This window comes from Antrostomus carolinensis, unplaced genomic scaffold, assembly GCF_000700745.2.
Source record: "Antrostomus carolinensis isolate BGI_N321 unplaced genomic scaffold, ASM70074v2 scaffold6495, whole genome shotgun sequence".
Taxonomy (NCBI): Eukaryota; Metazoa; Chordata; class Aves; order Caprimulgiformes; family Caprimulgidae; genus Antrostomus; species Antrostomus carolinensis.
Genome location: NW_010314175.1, coordinates 30,550 through 53,937, shown reverse-complemented (window position 1 = coordinate 53,937; position 23,388 = coordinate 30,550). Strand labels below are relative to the sequence as shown.

General features: G+C 35.2%; 1 protein-coding gene across 1 annotated transcript in view; it reads right to left on the bottom strand.

Annotated features, from left to right (window-relative positions):
* Positions 1 to 23,388, bottom strand: part of LOC104524615 (receptor-type tyrosine-protein phosphatase mu-like) — a gene marked incomplete at its 3' end in the record, with an annotated part of 124,147 nt that overhangs the window by 77,142 nt on the left and 23,617 nt on the right. The window contains exons 5-6 of the mRNA XM_010167550.1: positions 8,272 to 8,545; positions 7,050 to 7,086 (exon numbers count right to left, since the gene is read on the bottom strand). Coding sequence (XP_010165852.1) covers positions 7,050 to 7,086; positions 8,272 to 8,545 — 311 coding nt within the window. The remainder of the gene's footprint in view (positions 1 to 7,049; positions 7,087 to 8,271; positions 8,546 to 23,388) is intronic.

Genomic DNA, 23,388 nt, shown 5'->3' with positions numbered 1-23,388 from the left:
TTAATACATTTCAAAGATACTGTTTACATAGATAAATGCTGTTTACAGGTATCATCTGATACTTTTTTTTACCACTATAAAATTTAGTTTCTGGTAGAACCATATTTTTTTTTAAAAAAAGCAAATCAAAGTCACAGATCTGACAGACAACCGCAAAGTGCCAATGCGATGAACCACTAGCGACAAAGCAACCAAATAAATACTTTGCTGGATGTCCTATGCAAGCTATATCTCTGTTCTCTCATTTTGAACAACTATAGACATCTCCCTCTTGTGGAACAGGCATATCTCCAGTGTTCCCTGTAGTTACCCAGTTTTACCTTAAAACAAATAAAAAACAAAATAAGAGAAGAAAAATATTTAATTAACCATATGGAAAAATATGTTTATTTGAATCCTCTGATGAAGAAACAAAAACTTATTGAAGTTCAAGGATATGGAAGAGAACCTTTTGTTTCTTCAAAGCTTTATTTGTATTCCCAAGTAAAAAATAAGTGAACTATAAAAATGTATCTAGACAGAACTTCTGACAAGCAGTACTAACAAGCTAGCACTTCCTGGCATCATCTAAATACATTATTCTGGTTAGTTCATATGTTAATACACAATACAAATATACATGCAACAATTTTGTCTTGATTGACACGGCAACTTGGGCATTATGGATCACTCAGCTTTGTTATTATAACACATATCCCAGAACTAAAAGCTATAGCAGACATACCACTAATCCTTTTATCTTAAGCTGAATCATTTAACACTCTTTTATTGACTATAGCAGTATCCAGATGCTAAGCATTTCAACTCCTCCTTGTCCCTTAAACACCCCAGTAGAAATATTTATGTGCTTCCCAAGTAACTATGTCAGTATTCTTGAAAAAGGCAATGATTTTATCATATGATAAATGCTGATGGACTAGGTCTAACTTCCCCTGTTGCATATTCCATCAAACTCACCTTAGATTCTAGTTTTTAATGCTCTTTGCTTCTGTTTGAAAATAAAAAGGTTTCCAAATCCCTTAAAAGCTTTATGCATCTGTTTATTTTCTCATAAAATGAATCCTTTCCCCAAGTTCATAAAGTTTTTCTGGTACATTCTGAACCAACCTTCAAGCCACACACAGCCTGATAATTGTCTCGTGTACTGAGTTTACTTGGACAATTAGATTTAAAAACCTTATAGTCTTGTTCATTCTCATATGTCACATGCTAGGTTATTTTGTTTTAATCTTAGAAGTCATGTATGACATAATTAAAAAGGAACCAATTTCATTTCTTTATTTTATTTTTTTGCATATTGAAATGTTGCCAGAAAAGCTGGAATTCCAATATTCTGCAGTAAAAAAAAATAGCCATTATTACAAGACCTTTGTCCTAACTTACACATGCAACTCTTGAGCCTATATTATTTAGAAATTCTACTGTCTTGATCTAATAACACAGAAAAAAATAAACAGGTACACAGATATATATCTATATTCAAACTGTCGTTTAATTTGTGGATGGAGCAAGACTAGATCTCTTTACAACATCAGGCTTGAAGGAACATTCCACAGATCACAGACACAATGGGCACATGCAGCGGAGTTGTATGTACAGGGATGCGTGTGTAAGTTTTGGTGCCAAGCACACAATTTAATCTAATGGAGCTGAAAAAAAATTATAAACAAAAAGAAACTTTTAACACAGAAAACTCTTTATAAGCAGAGAATGAAGAAACTGTCAGGGAAAAGGAGCCAAAGAAAATGAGACAAAATGGGCATGATGACTTGTCTATACTTGAACATCTGACCTGTTAGTTGGTCGTCGCCTGCAGCAGGGGCGATGCGAATGTATGGTGTTGTAAGCTGAGTCACGATTATCGCAGCTAAGGCAAAGGAAGATTCCAGGTCAGCATGCATGAGGGAAAAAAAAGCCAGACTGAAGCTAGGCCAGCAAGAAGAATTTTGGTCAATAGTTTATTGTCTGAACTTCTTACAAATAAAACCAGAGAAACTCCCACAAGTTCCTTTTAATCTTCAATTGTTAGTTTGGTTATTCCCCAAGTTAATAAGCTTTCTTATGTGACTTTCATTCAGGAAGAGGACTCAAAGCACATTATTTATACACAATGCATCTGAGGAAACTGGAGACTCTGGCTCTGCTAGTCACAGCACTGGGCTTTCAAAGTGAAAGTTAACTGCTTATTCAGATTACTCTAGTATTAACATCTGGTAATTTGAACTAGTTTAACTTTTTGACTTCCTATTTCATGGTAGTACATTTTTCCTATAGTTCTTTTTAAAAATAATTTTAATGTAAAATATTTTTGAGCTAGCTAAGATTCATTTTTCTTGCATCCACTTGAGTCTTTTTTCTGAAAATGCACACACTTCGCATATACTAAACTTTCAGTATACAGCGAATGACCACTGAGAGCTGGAATGCTTTTTGTTAGGTATGCATGTAACTGTTGAGGTCCAAGTTTCAAGTTCATACTTTGCCACTAAGACAAGAAAAAGCCAAAAAATCTAAACTGTTTGCGTGCCTAAAGTATTCAGACTTTTCTGTTGGAGATGTAACAATCACTGACTGGTATAGATAACTATTGCCATGGCTCACATTAATAAAATTTCATATTTCTTTGTTTGCCAGCAGTTCTATGATTGCCTCTAAATGGTTAAGCACACTATGATACATATATATTAAGGAATATAAAAAAAAAAATTAAAAGGTCAGATCCAACATGATGCAGCTGGAGAATGATGCAAAGAAAAAATATTGGAAAATTAAGGACAAAATTATATGAAAGATCACTCATTTACATAGAACAGCCTGGGTGCTATTAGAAATGTGGCAACAAGTGAGGAAAATAGATCATCTACCATCTGCAGACAATTAAACTCAAAACTGCTGCTGCATAATATTTTGAAATATCCCTCTGCAACACTGAAACACAGCATTGATAGTAGCTGCTAGAGTACTGTTGCTGTTGGATTTAAAATATTATAATATCTTTTCCTCTCTCATAATTAATGAAAGCCTTCCAATATTGCAAAATTAGAACAATACTGTCTCCCTTTGGAGAACTGAAATCCTAGGAGACAACCAAGATGTTTCTATCCAGACAGTGTTGTAAGTCATACCAGAAAATATAGTACTAATATAAATCACGAAACACCACAAAGTTGATAGCAATTAACTTGGAGGAGTTTTGGAATGTTTTCTACTTCGTCTGCTGAGATTTTAGTCATTTAGCTTGAAGAAAGAGTAAATATATGAAAGCCATATTTCAAGCAAAATATGACAACCTTTATTACCACTGGTACAAAAATCTCTGCCTGATTTTTGTTTGTTTGTTTGTTTAATTATCTTGTCAAAAATAATGGGAGTGGAAACACTGCAGTCTCCACATTTGTATATATACCAAATAGTCAGAGAGAAGAAGCCTTTCTCTACAGAAAACTAAGATCAGAAGACTCTACATAACAAGAATATGCTGTCTGATCCTCCTAGCAATCAGTAGCAGAAGTTCCCTTTGACTTCAGCAGAAGCAGAAGAACTTTCAGCTCTACAAAACTCAATATTCTCATCCTAAATTACATTTACAGTCATCGCAATCATGATTTTTATATGATCTCTAAAAGAACACATTTAACAGAGGTTTCATTTGTAAAAAGGTAATGGTCATAAAACAAAATCATTTTTTTTAAATGCTACAAGTTGAGGTTGTTTAAAATATACTTGATGGAATGAGAAAGTATTATCCAGCTACAGACCCTACACATGGATTTGACCCACTAGAGTTAGGATGTACTTTTCTAGAGTTAGGCTGTCAATATGATAAGAGGCTATCCAGTACACTTTGGCTCTGATCCAGCAACAGTTTAGTGTGTGCCAGTTGAGCACATGCTTGACAGTAAGCACATGCATTATTCCCGTTGACATCAACCAGAGTGAAAAGTGGAGTACCTACTCAAGCGTTCTGCTGGATCTGAGGCAAGAAAGCGCTGTATCTTTATATTACACTTACTAATTTATTTTAACAAAAAATACAAAAGCATACAGTGAGCCATGGAATAAACACTGCAAAACTCAATGGTAAAACAGAATCTCAATGACCTTAAGATCTCGAGGGCACCAGAAAATTTTAGATTATCTGGGGTTGGGATATACAAGGAAATACAGCTAGTAAATGATACAGATATGATCACGTCAGGTTCAGAACTTCCATATTGGTCCTGAGGGCAGACTTCAAATGGGTTAAACATATGCCCTTAATATAGACAATGAGGCGGTTTGGCCAAGCTCAGCTGTCTCAGTGGAGCAGCCTGGAAGCTGCCTTGGGCTATCCAGATCCCAAGAGGGCCTGCCAATGTATTTGGTGCAATCCTTTAATTCTGTGGGAATGGAACTGCAGAAGGTTTCTGCAGTCAGGGAATCAAGAAGCAATCAGACAGCTGGCTGCACTGCCATATTTGTTTTACAGGCTATATTATATGGCACAGACCTTTACCCAGCAAAATACTTACATGTCTACTTTAAGACAGAATAGTTGTAATGTAGTCAGCGAGATTATTCTTTGTGCTCAAAATCAGGTACCTAACCGACTTGATTAGGGCCTAAAGGCATATGGTTTCCCACATACATATTAAATTCTAAAGTACATCTCCTAAATCCAATGGCCTACACAAGACTGTATGTATTTTCAGTATCAGACCTTAATTTAAAAGAAGATTATACCAGTTTTATACATGAATGGCCTAAAGCACTTCCTTTTAACTTTAAAAAACACCAAACTTGAACTTCTCAAGATAACAGAAGCCCAGAATACAAACATTTCAGAAACAATATTATTATATGAAAACTAGGTGTTGTACTGGAGAGTGTCTGCAATCTTTGTAAGAAGCACTGTAATAAATAATGGACACAATGAGCAAAGACACAAAGAGCTTAAGTAGCTTACTGTCTAGTAGCTATACTGTAGTCATAAAACAGTGGAAAATGGTGCGTGTCTGTCCGAGATCAGGTACAGTGGTCGGAGCAGCCTTTGTTTCCTGAGGTACAGGCAATGTGAATGTTGTACTAAGCTGTTTGGTGGGGGGTGTGGACAGAAAGGGAGGTGAATAGGAGAGGACAATTCTCTATCTTGCCCCACTGCAGGTGTGGTGACTTCTGACCTACAGCCATTAAGCATTTTAGCTACTTTTCTAGTCTATATATGGGAAGTTCAAAAAGGGCACAGAAGTGTGCTTTCCTTTCAAGTATCTCTGTTAGATCTAAAGGGAAAAAACCTGTATAGACAGGTATGAATAATATAATATTAAAATATGTTATGGTCTCCATTTTATTTTTAAAAATTAATATAGTTTAAAAATATAATACAGTAATTCAGTTTATAAGCTTGGAAATCAGTGCTCTACAGAAGCCCTCTCAGAAAGTTTTGCACCAGGGACTATAAATGCCATTGAGGAAACCTTTGGTTTCAAAGTCCTCACAACAACCCCCCACATTATTTTATAGGCTACGCAAAGGTATTAGGAAGAATTCTGAAACATGCTTTCGAAACAGAAATGTATGGAGATTTGTTTAAAATAAAAGCTGCATTTCTTACATCTCCACTGCCAAATGGGTTAGCTCAAAGTAGCTTGTTGCTATGGGAGCTATTCCAATCCATAAAGTTACCCTTGCTTCTCAAATGAGAGAGTAAGATTTTTCAGTCAGTCAAGTAAACGAAATAGTTGAACATCCATTAGTGATCAGGAATACAAATCTTCAAATAATTTAAAATCCATTCCTCTAATCAGCTATTATGATTTCTAAGGTAATGTAGTCTACTCCTGGTATCACTGAAGCTATTGGAAAAGAACAACACAGGATTCCACTTGAATCTGGAATTAATCTCTCATCTATATTTTATTGGGTTTTAGTTTAGATATATGTAAATTTTCTATGGTTTAGTAAGCAGTCAGTAAATTAGAATTAAAACTACTTCCTTTAGTTGTGGAAAAAAAAACCTCCAAAAAACCCAAACCAGGAACCAGTTCAAAGAGTCACAAAAGCTGTATTTGTCACATTAGTGACAGTCTTTCAACAGAGGCAACTATATGTTTGTTACTTTGAAGTAACGAGATTCTCATCCATCTTATTTAGTTTTAGTGGTGGTGGTGGAATAGTGACGTCATGGTGGAATCAGTTATGTTAGGTATAGTCACTATGAGACATGGATGATCTCCTGCAAGGAACAGTGGTACAGGGATGAAGTAATTTTTGTTTCTTACTCTTATCAGGTGCTCAAAGCGCAAGGTGGTATTACATGTTCCTACTCACAGCAGTACTTTCCTTTTCCTCTATTACAGTCTCCAAATAATCACATTATCCCATCACTTCTTTTTCAGGCTTTGAAGTTGCCACCAGCTAGTGGTACTAAAAAGGTGAGACTACAAATATAATCACAGACAGATCCTAGCCTTCAAAGTTAAAATATTTCAACAGTATGTTTACCTTTTCCTGTTTGGGGATCAAACCCATAGCTAGCACTGTCTCAATTATACAAACTTGTCTCACAAATGGTAGTATCATGTGCTGACAGTCCAATAAATATAGCTGATCTTTACCATGAAAATGAAGAACACGATTTCTCCACTTTTCTTTTATAAAGAAACGAAGATAAGATAATTGCTTACAAGTAAGGGGTAATTTTTCACTACAGATGTATAAGCAGCTAGTACGCACTCTGCAATTGGCAATTTTACAATTCTACTATATAGAGAAAAGTAAAAAATATTTATTGTGAGATCATATAAAAACCCAGAATGAATGTTAAAACCTCCAAGTTCAAGCAGACAACTAAAAAAGAGTAATACATTTATTTTTAAAAACAAACAAACAAACAAACAAACTAACTAACTAAATAAATCTCAGCTAGAGACACAAATTAATCATTTAATTCTGTAATAGGTTTAGTGATGCCTTTTAGCAATGTAAACACTTCTGGAAGTTTGCAAAAACCACGTGAGGGAAAAGTCAGCAGGCTGAAATACAGAATACAGGACATGATATGAACGTACCTTTTGTGGCTACCCTGACGCAGTCAATTTTGGTTTCCTGTGTCAAATAAAGAGGAAAAAGGTTACATTTTGTGTTTCTAAGCAAAGGAAGTAATCCATGATTCTGTTCTTAAAACTACTGATAAAATGTCAGAGAAGTGTTAATTTAATGTGCCTCATTACATATTTAACTGCTTAGTAAGCAACTCCAATGTGCTTTCATAACAAACACTGCTTAGGTATGGTACATAAACATTGCCCTTAATATTCCTTTAAAACTAGAAAATATGTGAAATATATCCACAAGAGCACAGGGAAGTTAGGCTTTTTCACTTTGGCAATATAATGACCTTGAGAGATTTTTCTTTTTCTTACAGATAGTATAGTTTGAGGCATCATGTTAGACAATTTTAGAAAGAAAAAATAATCAATGGTGTTTCACATTTCTGCACTGTCAGTGCACTGTGAAAGAGGGACCATTATGGCTTCTGGCAGAAAACATTTCCAGGCTGTCAGCACAGACAGCCAATGCTTATCAAGAATTGAAGGGCTCTGGGTAGGGCTGTCCAGGAAATGAAAAACAATTCCAGGAAGAATTAGCCCGATGAAACATGATCTGTGAAGACCTTTTTACACACTATTCATTTCAGTTCCATCTACTTATTTTTTCTTTTACTATTTGCAAAAAGGGGGGGAAACCAGTGGTTTCTAATTCAGTCAGGGTGACTAAATGAGAAAATGGAGTCCAAGACATAACAAACTAAGGTAATGGGACTGGACAGGCCAAGACAGATGTGCTAAAATACACAATCAAGTTTGGCTTAAACTTAATGAAAGAAATCACAACACTATCCTCCTCAAAGCAAGAAAACAAACAAAAAAAAAAAAAGAAAGAAAAAAGTCAGTCAAACACACTCAAAAACAAAAAAAAAAAAAAAAGAAAGAAAAAAGCCAGTCAAACACACTCGTTGGACAGCTTTTAGATAGTAAGATAGAATGGTAACACACTACTTTGCCTAGTCACTATTGACAAAACGTGATGATTTCCTCTCCTCTTTCCTGTAACCTTTAAACATTAAGCAATATTGTGTTAGGAAAACTGTTATTTTTTAAACTCAGTGTGTTAAATTTCACGGTTACTTCATCTTCTCATTAGCAACTAAATTGGGCATCTTGCTAGTTAGTGGCAATATTCTATTTACACACAAATACTATGTAAAACCACATCTGTCATAAGACTCACCCCATTGGCTCTGCTAGCAGCCTGAAAATAGATGCTGTAGCTCTTGTGAGGAAGAAGAGGAGTGTTCCAGAAACCATTGTAGGTTTTGTTATCACCAATAGTAAAAGGTTGAGCAGCTTGTAAACCATTGGCTGGAAACTCAGCAGCAAAGTAGTACTGGGAATTCAAAAGGGAGGCATTCTGGAAATGAATGGGCACTGGGTAGCACTTCAGGATTTCAGTTGTCTTTTTGGTCCTCCGTGGACGTTCTTCTTCAACAACTATTTGATAGACACTAAAAGTATAGAAAGGAAAGAACAAAAGAAACATATGCGTTATTTTAAGACTTGGGCAGTCAACTCATTCTGAAACCATAATAGCATACCAGTATTTATGGAAAAAAAGAACTGTTAAAAGCAAAGGACATGGGAGGAAAATGTCATTTTGATATTCAGGTGTGAGAATTTGTGGAATAGATTCATGCTTCCAAATAAATTAATTTTGTTTTGGAAAAACAAAATTAGCTATACACACCACAGCTTTTCATATAGCAAATGCACAGAGCACTTCCTTGTTCGAACTCTTGTGCAGAAAAAGCTTGCTTGATTAGATCTAAAATGTATAATTAATTATTATTTTGTTCACAGAAGTACAAAGATATATATTTCATCCTCTAACATGTCTAAATAAAATGAAATTAGTAGTAAGATAAAAATGAAGAAATAAAATACAAAGAGAGGAGGAATACTATTTGCTTAACTGTTGAAATTATAACTATTTATAAAAGCACATATAGAATAAATTAGTCTTTTAAAATTTTGGTGGCATACTGACTGTTACTGAGCAAGAATAAAACACTTTTTGATGGAAGTTATTCTCACTCAGCAACGCATTTTTACACATCTTAGAGATAACCATGTTTTCAAGTGTTTGTACTCTGCGAAGCAATACAGTTTGTACTTGTATTCTTTGCTGTACTGGGACTCTCCACTGTAAAGGTGCTATGGACATTCAAGTAGGAACAAAGAAACTGTGATTTCTGCTGTATATGCAAACAGTGTGATCATTATACCCTTGCAGTTGCTATAAAAGCCTGAGTCAGTGCTTTCAAATTTGTGAAGTGGGAAGTCCATGTCTCTAAAGAGGATTGGCTTGCAAGTTTACTGCTTCACTGGAGGCCAGTGATTCTTAATCATTATTTGTCTCCTGGAATCTTGAATCCCAGTAAGTCTGTAGTGGTAATGATGTTAAATCAGCAATGTGTCCACATTTTTTAACATCATCTGCATCTAATAACAATTTATGATCTTTCAAGTTGATAATTCATAAATAGCAGCAATCTCTGGGTAGGGTATGTTCCTTAAAGATGAAATACCCACACAGTCTTCTGATATGTTGTTCCAACTCTCATCTGTAGGTAGCTGATCATGCTTACAAAAGACCCTGCCCTAAGTACAAGGACATTTGGGCTTAGCTTCTGCAGGTCTCAGTCTGGACCCAACAGGGTTTATTTGCTTAGTCATATCACTGTACAGCTATGGCTATTCCCCTTCTGAAGGAAAATCTGGTTTAGAAATAAAAGAGATTACTTTGTGCAGTCACCAAACTACCTCACAGCCAGTGAGCTCCTGCACTTGCTGGGGCTCTGCTAGCCTCAAGCTGTTTTGAGCGCTTTCATAGAGCTCTCCAGCTCTTGCACACTCTGGAGTCTTACTGAGTCAGTGCACGACCAGACTAACATACTGCTTGTACACTCAACCTGCCTTTGCACGTTTAGATAATGTTGTGTGCTTGAATGATGCGCCTTCTGTTCAAGGTTAGGTTGGATGGGGCTTTGAGCAACCTGATCTAGTGAAAGATGTCCCTGCACATAGCAGGAGGGGTTGGACTGGATGATCTTTAAAGGTACCTTCCAACCCAAACCATTCCATGACATCATGATTCTATGATAGCACAATGCTAGGTCTGCAGAGCCTTCATAGCTGAACATCACGAAGAAGAATAAGAATGCAAATTCTCTTGGCCATCTTACTGATTTTTTTACCAGATCTACTAACCATGTGCAACAGACCTCATTCAGTATGGTTTTAAGATCTAGCAGCTCCAGCAGGAGATGCTGCACTTCCGATGCTCACAAAAATGCCCAGAAAGTTAACGCTGAGAATACTTAATATCTCTTCCTCTGTGTACTTTAGGCTTTCACCACAATGGAGATTTAGTTTAATGTTAAGACACTTAAATTTAAGTGCCTCCATGAAGATGCCCACACATCTGTAAACTCCCATTACAGACCTACTCATTACAGGCAACAGATGTTAAAGACCTGACTAGCGAGGAGGTGCCTACTTTTGGGTCAACTTAATTACCTTCTAGGCTCCACTGACTATAATAACTAAATACTCAGCTCACATGTAGACATCTACAAGTGGACACCTAAATTCAGATGTTTCAATCTGATGCTGAACCCCACACAGAAATCTAACCATGTATAAGTAACTCTAAGGTACAGTCGGGGAGACAAACAAACGTCTTGAGAGTCCACTTGATGGTCACTATCTGTAGATTTTGCAATTCTGTACAGCAGTCTTCACATTTAGCAGAAAGATTTTCATTAGCTGATTAATTCTATGCTGAGTAGTAAATGAAGGTCAGTATATGGCAACCTTTCTTTGATTCTATGAGAACTGAGCTGTAAAAACTAGCCATTAAATATCTAAGCTTAAAAATTAATCACTAGCATTGCAATCTTGTTTTTTCTCTTCCAAATAATTTTTTCACATGATTTTAGCAGTTAATTTTCTAGAACAAAACACAGTGCTTAGAACTGAGATTCCAAGCTACTTTAAAGAGAGCATTTTGCCTCCTCTAAGTCCTAATTTACAGTGAATCTACAATAAATACTGTTTATGAAATTAAATGGAGTATTGGAAAAAAAGTAGGTGATGCAAACATCTATTCTTGCAAGGTAGTGAAGCTGGATACAGTTGCCTAATACTGCAGGAAAGATAAGAACCTCTCAGTTTCACTATAGCATGACGGATAGTAAACTAAGTTATTTGGCTGTCACCTTCAGGAGCATATTGTTACCTTTTTTATTGCAGCAGGACTGAATATAGAAGGACATCAGACTAGACAAGGTAATATGACCTGTTCCAGTACTGCCTGAAACAGAGATTTTTTTAATTTTTTTTTTTCACTCAGTGATTACAGCTAAAGATTGTAGATATCTTAGAAACAAATCTGTCATTAAAATGCTCCTTTTCCTCTGGCAAATTCATGTTAGTTATACTACATGCAATATTCCTTGTATATTACATTTTAAATGCCTACCATCTATTCATCTTCAGATACATTAGAGAAAGAGCTAAGTTGACTGGAGCAATTTCGAACTCAAAATGTCTTTTCATCCTTACTCCACAAGACAAATTAGATTTGCAAGCATCTAGACCTCAAATCTATTTGCTCTTTAATAATTTAAGAACTGAAAGGTCAAGCAGCTCTTTTCTCTTCCCCTTTATCAAAGTCCAAGTGCTAATGAAAAATAACTAAATCCTATCTGCTGCCCAATTTCCACACACTGCTGTTTCTCTGATGTAAATTAACACATTATAAGCACCTAGGTCAATGGAAACCTGACAGAACGTTATGAGTGATACATTTTACATTTGTACAAATGAGATCATCTTGCTAATGAATTTTACAAAATTATCCCAATTACAATTAGAATCCAAAAGCTTCCTTTAATTCTTACTGCTAAAATTGCTTTCTTTAATACAACACTGCTGAACTGACTACTTTGAAAAGGGTTCAAGCTTAGTGAATTGAGCCAGTACTGCACCAGGACTCTACTATTCCTCTTAGGTATTAGTCAGATTTCCTGCTTGTTTGAAGTTGAATTATTTCTTTACCACACCTCTACATTTCAGAGAATAAAGTCTTCCTACTTTAGAATAAAATCTACACTACTGTGAAAGGTGCCAAAAGCATATTGGCTATTGGTAGAACTTGATTTTTCTGAAGGAAAGAAATGTAATTTAAGTTTAATTCATATTATGCAGTTCCACTATAGAGTTCCAATGCCTTGGAAACTGAACACAAAACCTACTTTTATATAGACTGAAACTTACCATTGCATCAAGAAAGGAACACACCAGAATTATTTTTAACTTCAGATTCAAATATTTCAAATTTGGGGATTAAAAAAGCTTTCTGGGAAAAGTAAAATTTAATGTAGTTTTTAAACTACTTTTTATTTAAACAATTCCAACACAGTTCCAAATTTAAATGATTATGCAGAGATACTGATTTGAACATAATAAGGACTGTAATTTTGGTTAGAAATTAGAGATACCAGGCTTCTCAGATATTTACTGCAGTTGGTTTGCTTAAATTAAAATAGTCTGTCAATGTCTGCTAAATATACCAATTTTTTTCAGTTGAAAAAGAGACACGAAAGAAGAAAGAAAACATGTTAACACAGTAATCAAAGATGCTAAGGATATTTAGACAAATGAACCAAACAATTCAAAAAAGACAGTGTATAGCTATTCTTAAGTACATGAAATGATGGGTTTTAGTAGCTTGCTGAATCAGGACATTATTCCACATTACTGGAATACAGTAAATCAAATTTTAATTAATCAAAGACTCATTCAAAGAGATAAAATAATTTTCCAAGCAGTGCCTATTGGATAAAAGCATGGACATCAGGATTCTTAATACAGAAGTCCTTAACATATACAATCTGGGTATTTATTAATTGAGACTTATGAATTTAGAATTATATCTCCAACAAAAGTAATTCCAAATTGAAAACAAAGGAAAACAAGCTTGATTCTTTCAGTATTGACATGTCAGCTCTATTTTTTCTCTCTAAACAGTCCTGTTGCTTCACCTAACTGAAAGCAACTCCTTGAAGCCATAAAGAATTTTTAAAAATTTATTTTGCAGAAGAGAGATGGCCTAAGGACCTGAATCTAGACTAAGATTATCTGAATTTATTTACTAGTCTTAATACAACTGCTGTGTGTGATCCTAGGCAAGTCATTTAAATATTCTGTGCCTCAGTTAGCTGTTAAATGAGAATGTGAAAGTTTCTTATTCCCTCTGGCCTGCTTCAGTTGTTCAAAACTGAAACCTCTTCAAGACCTTCTTTTCTGTTATCCCTGAAAAAAATAGGGCTTTTTTTCCCTGGGAAATATACAAAGCCTGCAAAGCTGTTAAAATCCACTAACAGTCCCCTGATCAGCTGTGTAAACTGTTGGCCTATTTTTCAGACTGTTAATGATGAGACTGTAGAGCCTAATTTGAAGTTTTCTGCCCACTGTAGTAAGTCTCTTCTTAGTCTTCTGTTTTATTATAAACATATGTAACTGGTACTTTTTCTAGATCTATTTCTGTATCTCGACTTGGATGCTTGCTTTGTTTTAATGAGAACAGATTTATACAATAGAATAACTGTTAATCTACATACTGACTATTATTTCAGTTACTTATTCCCATAGCCTTACTTTATCTATACACTAGAATCACTTCACTGCATTATTCTACTAAAATACCAAAGTTCCAATAGATGGCAAAATTAAGAAACCCCAAAACCACCTTATTATCTTAGATTTATGACCATGAAGAACTCAATTGGTCAAACTGTAACAGTTTAAAGGGTGCCCACAATTTCACCAATACTTGTATACACACTAAAAGTTCTTCTATCATACTGCCATATAGGTCATAAGCACTTTCTAAAAATATCAGTTGTTTCATTCATGTTTTGCATCCAAAGTTTCATATATCTTTGCTGTTTGTATGTTGAGTACCAAGTTTATTGTTTAACACTGCTTCTTTAAAAAAATCCACAATCTTTAAACAATTTTTTTATCTTAAACAATTTTTTTATCTAAATCTGTAACATAACTTCTTCATCTCTGTCATCAGTTGTTTCTGACATGTTCGTAACATATCTATATGTAACACTGGAGATTTTGATCTATTTCTTCCTGCCCTTATATTGCACTAGATTCTTGTCATCCATCTTATAATTTAAAATTTTACAGTCCTAGAAATTATATGTAAACTGAATCTTGAAAAGGAAGAGGGAAATTACTCTTTAAAGTACAAGAATTAATAAATTACAGTTAGCAGTCAAACAGAAAAAGCGTAAAATAAATTGCCACTAATCCTCCTCCTACCGAGCGAGAGTGTGTTTATTTATTATAGGTGGCATAAAACAAAGGTGATAATGACAATCCCTGATTTATCAGATGTCTCACTATCATAGCTACATAGGCTTTGCCAGTGGGTTAGGAGTTCTATCAACATATATACTGAACAAAATATATTCCAGCTGCTGTCATTTTCAGTAGAGATGTGAAGCCAGAGAACCAGCTGGACAGTATTGCTGTCCCTATGCTCACTGTAGAATTTTGCATATTCTGTCACAGGGGGAAGTAGATCCTGTTCAACTGTGTTTTGTCTGCATATCACAGACAATTGCTATATTCAGGATCAGCATTTAGATCTTTCATCCCAGTCTGAAAGAACTGGGAGCAGTAATAATTGTTCCTAGAGAGGGTATGGTCTCTGGACACAGGCAGTCTGAAAGAACATACAATGGGTAGTTTATTTGGGAGGGGTTACTTTTTCTATCCAAGCATTAGAAATGAAGCAATTTGTATGAGTTTGTAACTTTTTCTTTTTTTCCCCCTGAGAGTAAATTGGCATTGTTACAGGTTGATAGGGATTAGGTCAACGACTCCATGAATTTAAGAGTTTATAGATTGTAAGTAAGATCAGGGAGTTTTTGATTAGCAAAAGGACAAATGAGTATGCCTACTAATGATGAAGAAGACTGCTCAAGGTAGCCCTCTCCATTTAAGGAACCTTTTATTTAGGAGATCAGAGATTTTTTGGGCCTTAAACAAAATACAGCCTTGCCTGCTATAGCTTCTAAAATGAGAAAAAAATGAAGGAGCTTAAAAAAAACCACCTTGCATGAACATAAGGTTCAGATATGAAAATACAGAACTTAAGTAAAAATAAACAGACCAAACAAAACCTCCAAATCAAGGTTGCTGTAAAAATGCCAACACAACAATGATGCAGGTATTGTTAGAGTAATATACTAAGATCTAATCCATAAATGGGAAAAAAAGAAGGTGTACTAGACAATGTTGCAAATCATGCTGGCAACACAGAAGTAACCAAAATTCTTGCAATTGCTCACATTTAAGTGCCTGACACACCACTACTAAAGGTGTATGGCCTTTTCTTTTTGTGAGTGATGGGAGTCTTAAATCCCTATAACGTTTTGCTTACATCTGTACTTGAAGTCAGGAGGTTTTATGCAAACAGAAGTTCCACAATCTTTGGCAGGTTTCTAGGTCTGCAGGACAGTGTAGGAAAGGGACTAAGAAAAGATAAAATTTTGTGCTAGTAGCTTGTTGAAACTTGAATGGAATTATTGTATGTCTACACCTGGCTTTATTTACTGGCTTTGTAAGTCAAGAGATAAGTCTGGTTAGACCATCTAAGGCAGGATGTGTCTTCGTTCTCAGGAAACACTATTACTGGCATGGGAAATTTCCAGCCCATGGGAAAAGTCAAATTGGAGAAAGCCACAAATCTTTCCGAATCAGACGTGGAGTGAACACAAGAGGGACTAATATTATACAGCACCTCCATTGATATGCAAGGAGTCCTATTTCTCAGATCAATCAAAACAGAAATACCTCAACAGCTGTAATGCAGAAGATAAGACGGCTTAGGTTCAGCCCCTAGAGATAGTGCCAAATGTAAACTCTCAAGTGTCGTAATAAGCTTTATCTTCACAGACCCAAGTCCATTGGGGAATGGTATCTGGTTTTTAATGTAAAACTCCTAAGCTGCTTTGTGACTGCCCAACTCTTTCGTATGGACGGTCTCAAAGACTTAAAAGTCAGTATTTACAAAGGGGATTTTCTGGGAAAAATACATCCAAACAAACCTCTCCTTATCATTCCTATGGATTTATAAAGGAAATCCCAACAGTTCTCATTTGGGGAGCATTATACCACTGGAAGTTAAAGATATTTTGCTGGTTCTTTCCTCCAAGGACAGTCACCAGGGGAGGATATGACAATGCATTCAATTCCTTTGTGAGGGAAAATAGTTGCTACATAATATCTTAATTGCAGAAGAGTCAGATGGGCTCTGAAAGTGGTAAAGCAATGGCCACCATAAGTTCATCAGGGATTTGAATGTTTTTTCCAAAACTAGAACTGATTAATTTCTCTTTTGTAAGTTTGAACTTTGTAGGATATAAGGGAAACATCACAGCCTGGGATCCAAAAATTCTTAGAAGAAAATCTGCGAGAAAGGAAATGGAGACAATGACACATGCTTCTTCCACCCTTCAGTGGCCAGATGGGTGCCACCTAGTCCTGATTACACAGTGTATTTCATTTTTTGTCTTATTTCCCAGTATATGGATTCACTCTTAACCCACCCAACCCCTCAAATCCTTGATAAATATTGATGATTTTTCTTTTTAATTCTCTGGGTATACAGACCCATGGTTAGTTATTTCTAATTATTTAAATACTGGTGCCCAACTAAGATTGGGAGTCATACTATCATATTGGTGTACAAGCATAAGAGACTGTCAGAATTATGACAAATAGGATGACAAGCATGTGACTATGTCTCCACAACTGTTACATACATTTCTACACCTGAAATTCCTTAATCCTGAAATAAAATTTCCCCACCTCCACTCTCCAAGGGACTGACTACTAATGTATACTAACACGATCAATTTGATGAGGGACAATGTATTGGCAACTCTCCATACTTAGAAATAACCACATACTTCTATCCTTTCTTTTCCTATAAAGATAAAGATACGTCCCTTTGTCCCTTCGTCATTTTGAAGGTAAAGTTTTTAATTTTTATTTCTTCTGCTAAAAAAAAATGTTCTAAAACATTGCAGGCCACAAAAACCCACTATGATCATATGGTCGGAAACATACTTCTTCTGAACCACTTACAATCTCTCTGTGGGTTGTGTTCTCCATACTTACTATGGATTCATGTATTTGGTTGCTTTTTCTTGAAACTTACAAATGTAAAGAAAATATATCAATTTTGTACATATTCTGTAGTCCTGCACAGAATAAAGTGAGTGCAAAATAAGAAGAAAGTTAAACCTGCTTAGAATGGTACTGTTTCATACTGACTTCAAAGTAATTTTTTACAGGTGTAAGTAATACCAGGCAAGAGAGCATTTTGCTCTATATTAATAAATTCGCTCAGCTATTAACTATGTATTTGCTGTATGAGCAAAAGAAATCTTTCATTATAGATCTCCCCTAATGTGCTCCATACTGTATCAATGAGATCTAGCTACTAAATACAGACTGCAAGTGACAAGCTAAAGAGGGCACCAGATATTTGACAGTGTATTTAATTTTTCGTAGGAAAAGAAAAGTTTACAATGGAGAGACTGTAAGGACACATTTAAATAGTTTTAATTTGCAGAGAAGTAACTGTGTAAGTGAAAAGAGAAACAAAAACTGGGCAAACAAAACCAGAAAAAAATGGAAACATTTAAGAATACGAAAGACTACACAGGGTAGGAATGTAGAGAAGAAAATTAAAGGGAAATAAAAGAATAGATATTTTACTGAAAACAGATTGAGACATACCATAGCCTTTGATAAACAAGAAATGAAAGAAAAAGTAGTAGTAGGAAAGATAAAATAAAAATTAAGTTAAACTAATACAGGTATACTTAAAACAAAGCATTTTATAACAACTTACAGTCAGCTACTTTTTATAAATAACATGCGGTATGTTTGTAAAATATACAACTATAACATAGTTATGAAATCAAACACCTTTTACAAACATACCACATGTAATTTATAAAATTACTATATTTAATAATATAGTTATGAAATCATATAAGGTACTTTTATAAGATTTAGGGGGCGGGAGTTGTTTATCCAAGGATGACTGCTACAAGCTTTCTTTACATTCATGATGATCTACTGAGTATTTTTTGAACTGCTCTACCAACTGCTACTTGGATTCTTCCACAAATAACTGTGGTATACATAAACTGATAATCTTTCTATTAGGTATGTCACCATTATATTTCTAGAAAGTATAAAACTTCGCTACTGCTATCTCTGTCATGTATATGGAACAACAACATCCCATTTACACTGACCTTGTACTGGGTTCCTGAAATGCCATTTGAAACAGAAGATGCTTCAAAGCCTTATAAATAGACTAAGACGCTACAAGTTTCAGAGCAAGAAGTTCAGAATGTGTACTCAAGAACATGCTGTAATCCCATTTCTATTCCACATGTTGCCTATGATACCCAGCTCCCACCCTGCCTCAATATGCTCATTTCCTTTTAGTATCCCCCAGATATTGGCTAGAAAAGAGGCAACACATGCTGTGGCTGCTTCTGGGCTACATATGGGCGTGCTGGTATGTGAATTGTAGCTCTCTACTGATGGACCAAATTAAATAAATTAATTAGTCTGTACTGTAACACAGCCTATCCTTCAGCATAGATGCTAATCTGGGTCTTTCCTCTCTACCAAGAGATTCCAAAATGTGTGAGAAATTTGCTATTTATGCAACATTCACACTATTTTATATGTGTCTGAAAATTTCCAAGAGGTCCAATATTAACAAGGGAAGGAAGGAACATACAGACAGGTGAACACTACAACACATAAGCCTTGTTCTCTTAGGAAATCTCAATAAAATCAGGTGTAAACTTTAAATTAGTTATACTTCAGTAGGTTTCTTATCTTAGATATGTTATATAGCACACACAAGCGAAGGAGCACTGCCTTCCTTCATTTTACCAGTGAACAGGTTTTATTCCTACTGAGTGTAAAGGCTCAGTCCCTCTAGACACCAGATGCTATTGATCTCACTCCACAAGGCTTTATGCTCTTAATTTAAAGCCCAAGCAGCACTATCACTAACTTAAATGATGCTGGTCTAAACTGAACTAACCTAAGGCTTCAGATTCTCCAGGGCTTTCAGACTGACTTCGCTACTGAGCAGTATAAAACAAGGATGCCTCCTACTTCCTTTGTAGTGAGGTCACAATGTGGATTTAAAATGAATGAAAACCATGGATGTATTGTGAGGATAATGATTCCACAAAATATTCCACAAAGCCACTATTCTGAGATCTTCTGGTGGGCATCAAGGAAGAAGTGAGTAAAAAAATCCCAAATAATTCTCTCCAGACAGCTATATATACAGCTGCTTATCATGACACTCCTCACCATTGTCAAGTAGTTCACCACCATACATAGATATCTTTTCCCCTTTTCCTTTAGAGAGGAAAATGCTATTGCCATTTATTTTAAGTTTAGAGGACAGGAATGGAGAGAGCATGATATACCGATCTGCAGAAAACTACACAGAGTGTCTCTACCCAAACCAGAAATAAAATTGTGGTCTCATCTGCATCAAGCCCCAGTGCTGTATCTTCTAGGCCATCCTTCCTACCATAATAAGGCTATGGTTTTCAGTAACCAGAAACATACTGTAATTCCTCTGTTGGCCATCTGAAGATGCCGAGCTTCATCTCTACAATAGAACTCTCCCCTGCGGAAGATGTGCGTACTAATTATCTTGGTGACATTTTATGCACAAACAACCAATAAAGTAAATGATTTAAAAAAAAATGTTGCGGAGATACATTTCAAGATGGTATTTCTGCTGATATATAAAAAAAAAATACACAACTTCAAGTACAGAGCTTCTTCTACACTATCCTGCTGATGGCCTCTATCTTAATTTGAGTATTATTTTTTTTCAGCAATCAACTATTCAAAGCAGGGAGAGAAGGACGGAAGGAGGAATAGCGTGAAAGGTAGGAGAGAGGGGGATGCAGAGGTAAAGACAGAGAGGCAGAGAGGGGAGGCAGGGGGAGAGGGAGATTTCTGTAAAACCTGCCTGGAAAAGGAATGCCACTTAATCCCAAATTATGTGGAAAGCTTTTATAATACAAACCACTGATCATCAAAGTTATCTAGTTCTAGGAAACATTTATCTCCAATCTTATTTACAGTTATTTATATGATAATACTGCCTCCCTCTTTCAGAATTTGTACTAAAAACATCTTTCCATCAGAATAGTTTAGAGTAACAAAAAATCCGTCAGTATGCACTGCAATGAAAGAAAGGCATTTTGGTTTATTCCAGTTTAAAGAATAAAGAGCGTAACAAATTAAATGCTCACATTTTTATATCTGTCATGCTGCGGAGGTGTTTGTGCTTAGCAAACCTCAGAAAACACTGTGTAATGCTTAGTACAAAAAGTGTATGAACTAAACCATTCTTGGTCATAAACTATAATAATGAAAAAAGATAATAGCTGGTCTTGCACAGACAATTTCTGTTAGATGCCACATGCTTGATATAGTAACACAGCATTGAATATTTCATTCTTGTAGCTTTAATTTATCTTTGTCCTAGTTTGATCAGGATAAGATCAGTCCTAAATTGCTTTGGAATATTAGCTGGGTACCAGGAACGTATTTTGTATTCTCTCAACCATAACTCATTACATGGAACTTGCTTGGCATCAATAAGTCTCTATCGCTTCTGTGTGTGTACGTGTATGCAAGAGCACGTGTGTGGCTCAATACCCTGCTGCTAGGCTATTTAGTGATAAAATCTGATATAATAAAATATTAATTACAGCTGAAAGGTTGGGTGAGAAATATGAACTCAATTACAGTCCCATATTGTGAACAAAGGACAGGGTGAAAAAATCCTTTAGTTATAGAGCCTTGGGATAATAAAAGAACAACTAGAACATTAGACTCCAGTTGAGTGCCCCCTAAAAGGCCACATGTTATTAATCTTCACATCAGGCATAGAATTTCAAGTAAATTAGGTCAAGATGAAAGATTTTTGCTGCTGATTTTTTTGACTTAACTAATTTAAAGATTTCTTGATCAGAACATTTTTTTTTCTTTGATGTCATTGCAATTTAGTAATTAGAAATTTGTAACAAGCACAAGGACACAGCAATTATAATTAAAGGTTAGATATCATGTATAGATATCTACATGGTATACAAAATTATCACCTTATATGGTATAAAAGTAGATAAGAACTATCAGCTGATTATAAAAGTCTTTGTTTCAGTCAGTTTGGCACTGAGAAACTGTAGCAGATATGGTCCTACCATCTTAGGAAGCCAAGGTTTTTTCAAAGAATACCAGTAGTGGAATAAAAGTTATTTTAAGACTTCTTAATAATACATTTCTGTTCATCTGTTCCATTTGCCTGAGTGTGGAGTCAGGTGAATTACCAAAGACTTAACAGCATATGCCTAGATTGTAAACAAGCACAACCGTGTGTCAAAGTTAATCCAAATCAAATAATATAACTTTGAAATCCTATGCATAGTAGTAAGAACTGAGCAATCTTATCTTTTACCACAGGCTAAAATGTGCCATTGTAACATAAAATAAGATTTTCATTGTCTGAAGAACTGTGTTTCCTATTAACAATGTTTTCTATTTCAACTAATTTTGCTGAAACTATGGCAATATATTTTGGTATCAAGCCAGAAAACATACTTTCAATTAATTTACATTTATGATACTTGGAACAATCCAAAGACCATTTCAAAGACTCTTAATCAGCTTTATGTTCTTAATTTCTTTTTAAAAAGAACACAGAAAAATGGTAAATTCATAAATACGAGATTAAAATATCTTGGTACACCAAGCGAGGTGCTTTTATAAGCCATTATTACACCATTTAACTCATGAGGTTTCAGGTTGCCAAGGCCAATTTATAAAACAACTGGAAAGCATGGAAAAAGGAGTAAATTCTTGTCACAGATATAAAGAAATTAAAGAAAGCAAAACTGTCTAAAATAATTTAGCCTAAAAAAGAACAAAGTTAGAGGGGATCTGAAGGAAATATTCAAAACTGAAAGCCACATCAGAGCTGACTGATCCTTTCTTTTCAGTCTGTCGCAGAGAAAGAAAATATTGATGCACAATGGTACTGAAGTACAGTTCAACTAGGAAGAAACAAAAGGAAATTCCAGGAGTCTGAACGCATGCAAACCAATATGCAAAAACCTGTGAGATCACACAGGCCATCTCACCAGAATCAGTAGTAGCATTTCTGAAAGTGTATGCCTGACTCTCTGATATTCAAAGAAAGCTCACTACTGCTTGCAATTGTAGGTCTGCTTCTGACTAGAATGGAAGGACTTACTACAACACACTTTCAGCTCATTGATCATTGATGGTACCTGAACCATCACATTCCACCTGGTTCCTCCCTGCTAAGTAAGCCAGGGTGCAAAAAAGAAATGAACTATTATTTTTCTTATTACAGAACAGGATGCAATTCTATTACCCAGTCTTCACAAATTAGGTAGAGAATAGGTCTAGCAAGGTCTAATGATGAGTTCACTTGGATCCCCAAGAAAACAGGAAGGCTGACTCTCATTTAACAGTGACATTACTAGTTCTTTAAACCTACATGGGATGAATGTGATATGTCATTTCCACAATTTTGAGATTCAGGTATTTTTTTAGGAAGTACTATGCTATGTTGTTATCATTCTACAATGTTCAGAGTTGTTGGATACAATATGATAAAATTCTGCACTGGAATTAAAAGGAATGGAGTAACAGAAAAAAGAGGCAATATTCATGCAAGAACCTGCCTGAGTCATTTCTACTTTCAAATAAATCCAGGGCCGCTTGCAAACCACAGGTTTCTTGCTGAATAGTCCTGAAGAAGACCACTAGCTACACAAAGATAAAGTATAAGAATAATGAAAAAAATAGACTAAGAAATAATGTGATATTCTTAAAGAACAGGAAGATTTCTTCAGATCTAAATCCATACATAAATTATAAGATACACTATTGCTCATTCTCCTGTATTCAATGCCCAGTTTATGTTTATTATATAAGATGCTGCACCTAGAGCAGTGGTTTTCATTCTGTTCCCTGCAAATTCCTAGGGATGCACCAAAAGGTAAGAAAAACAAACAAACAGCTTATAGATTTAAAATCACAATATAAAGATATACACATACAATGCAGTATCTTCAGGTGTTTACAAATTAAAAAAAAAAAAAAA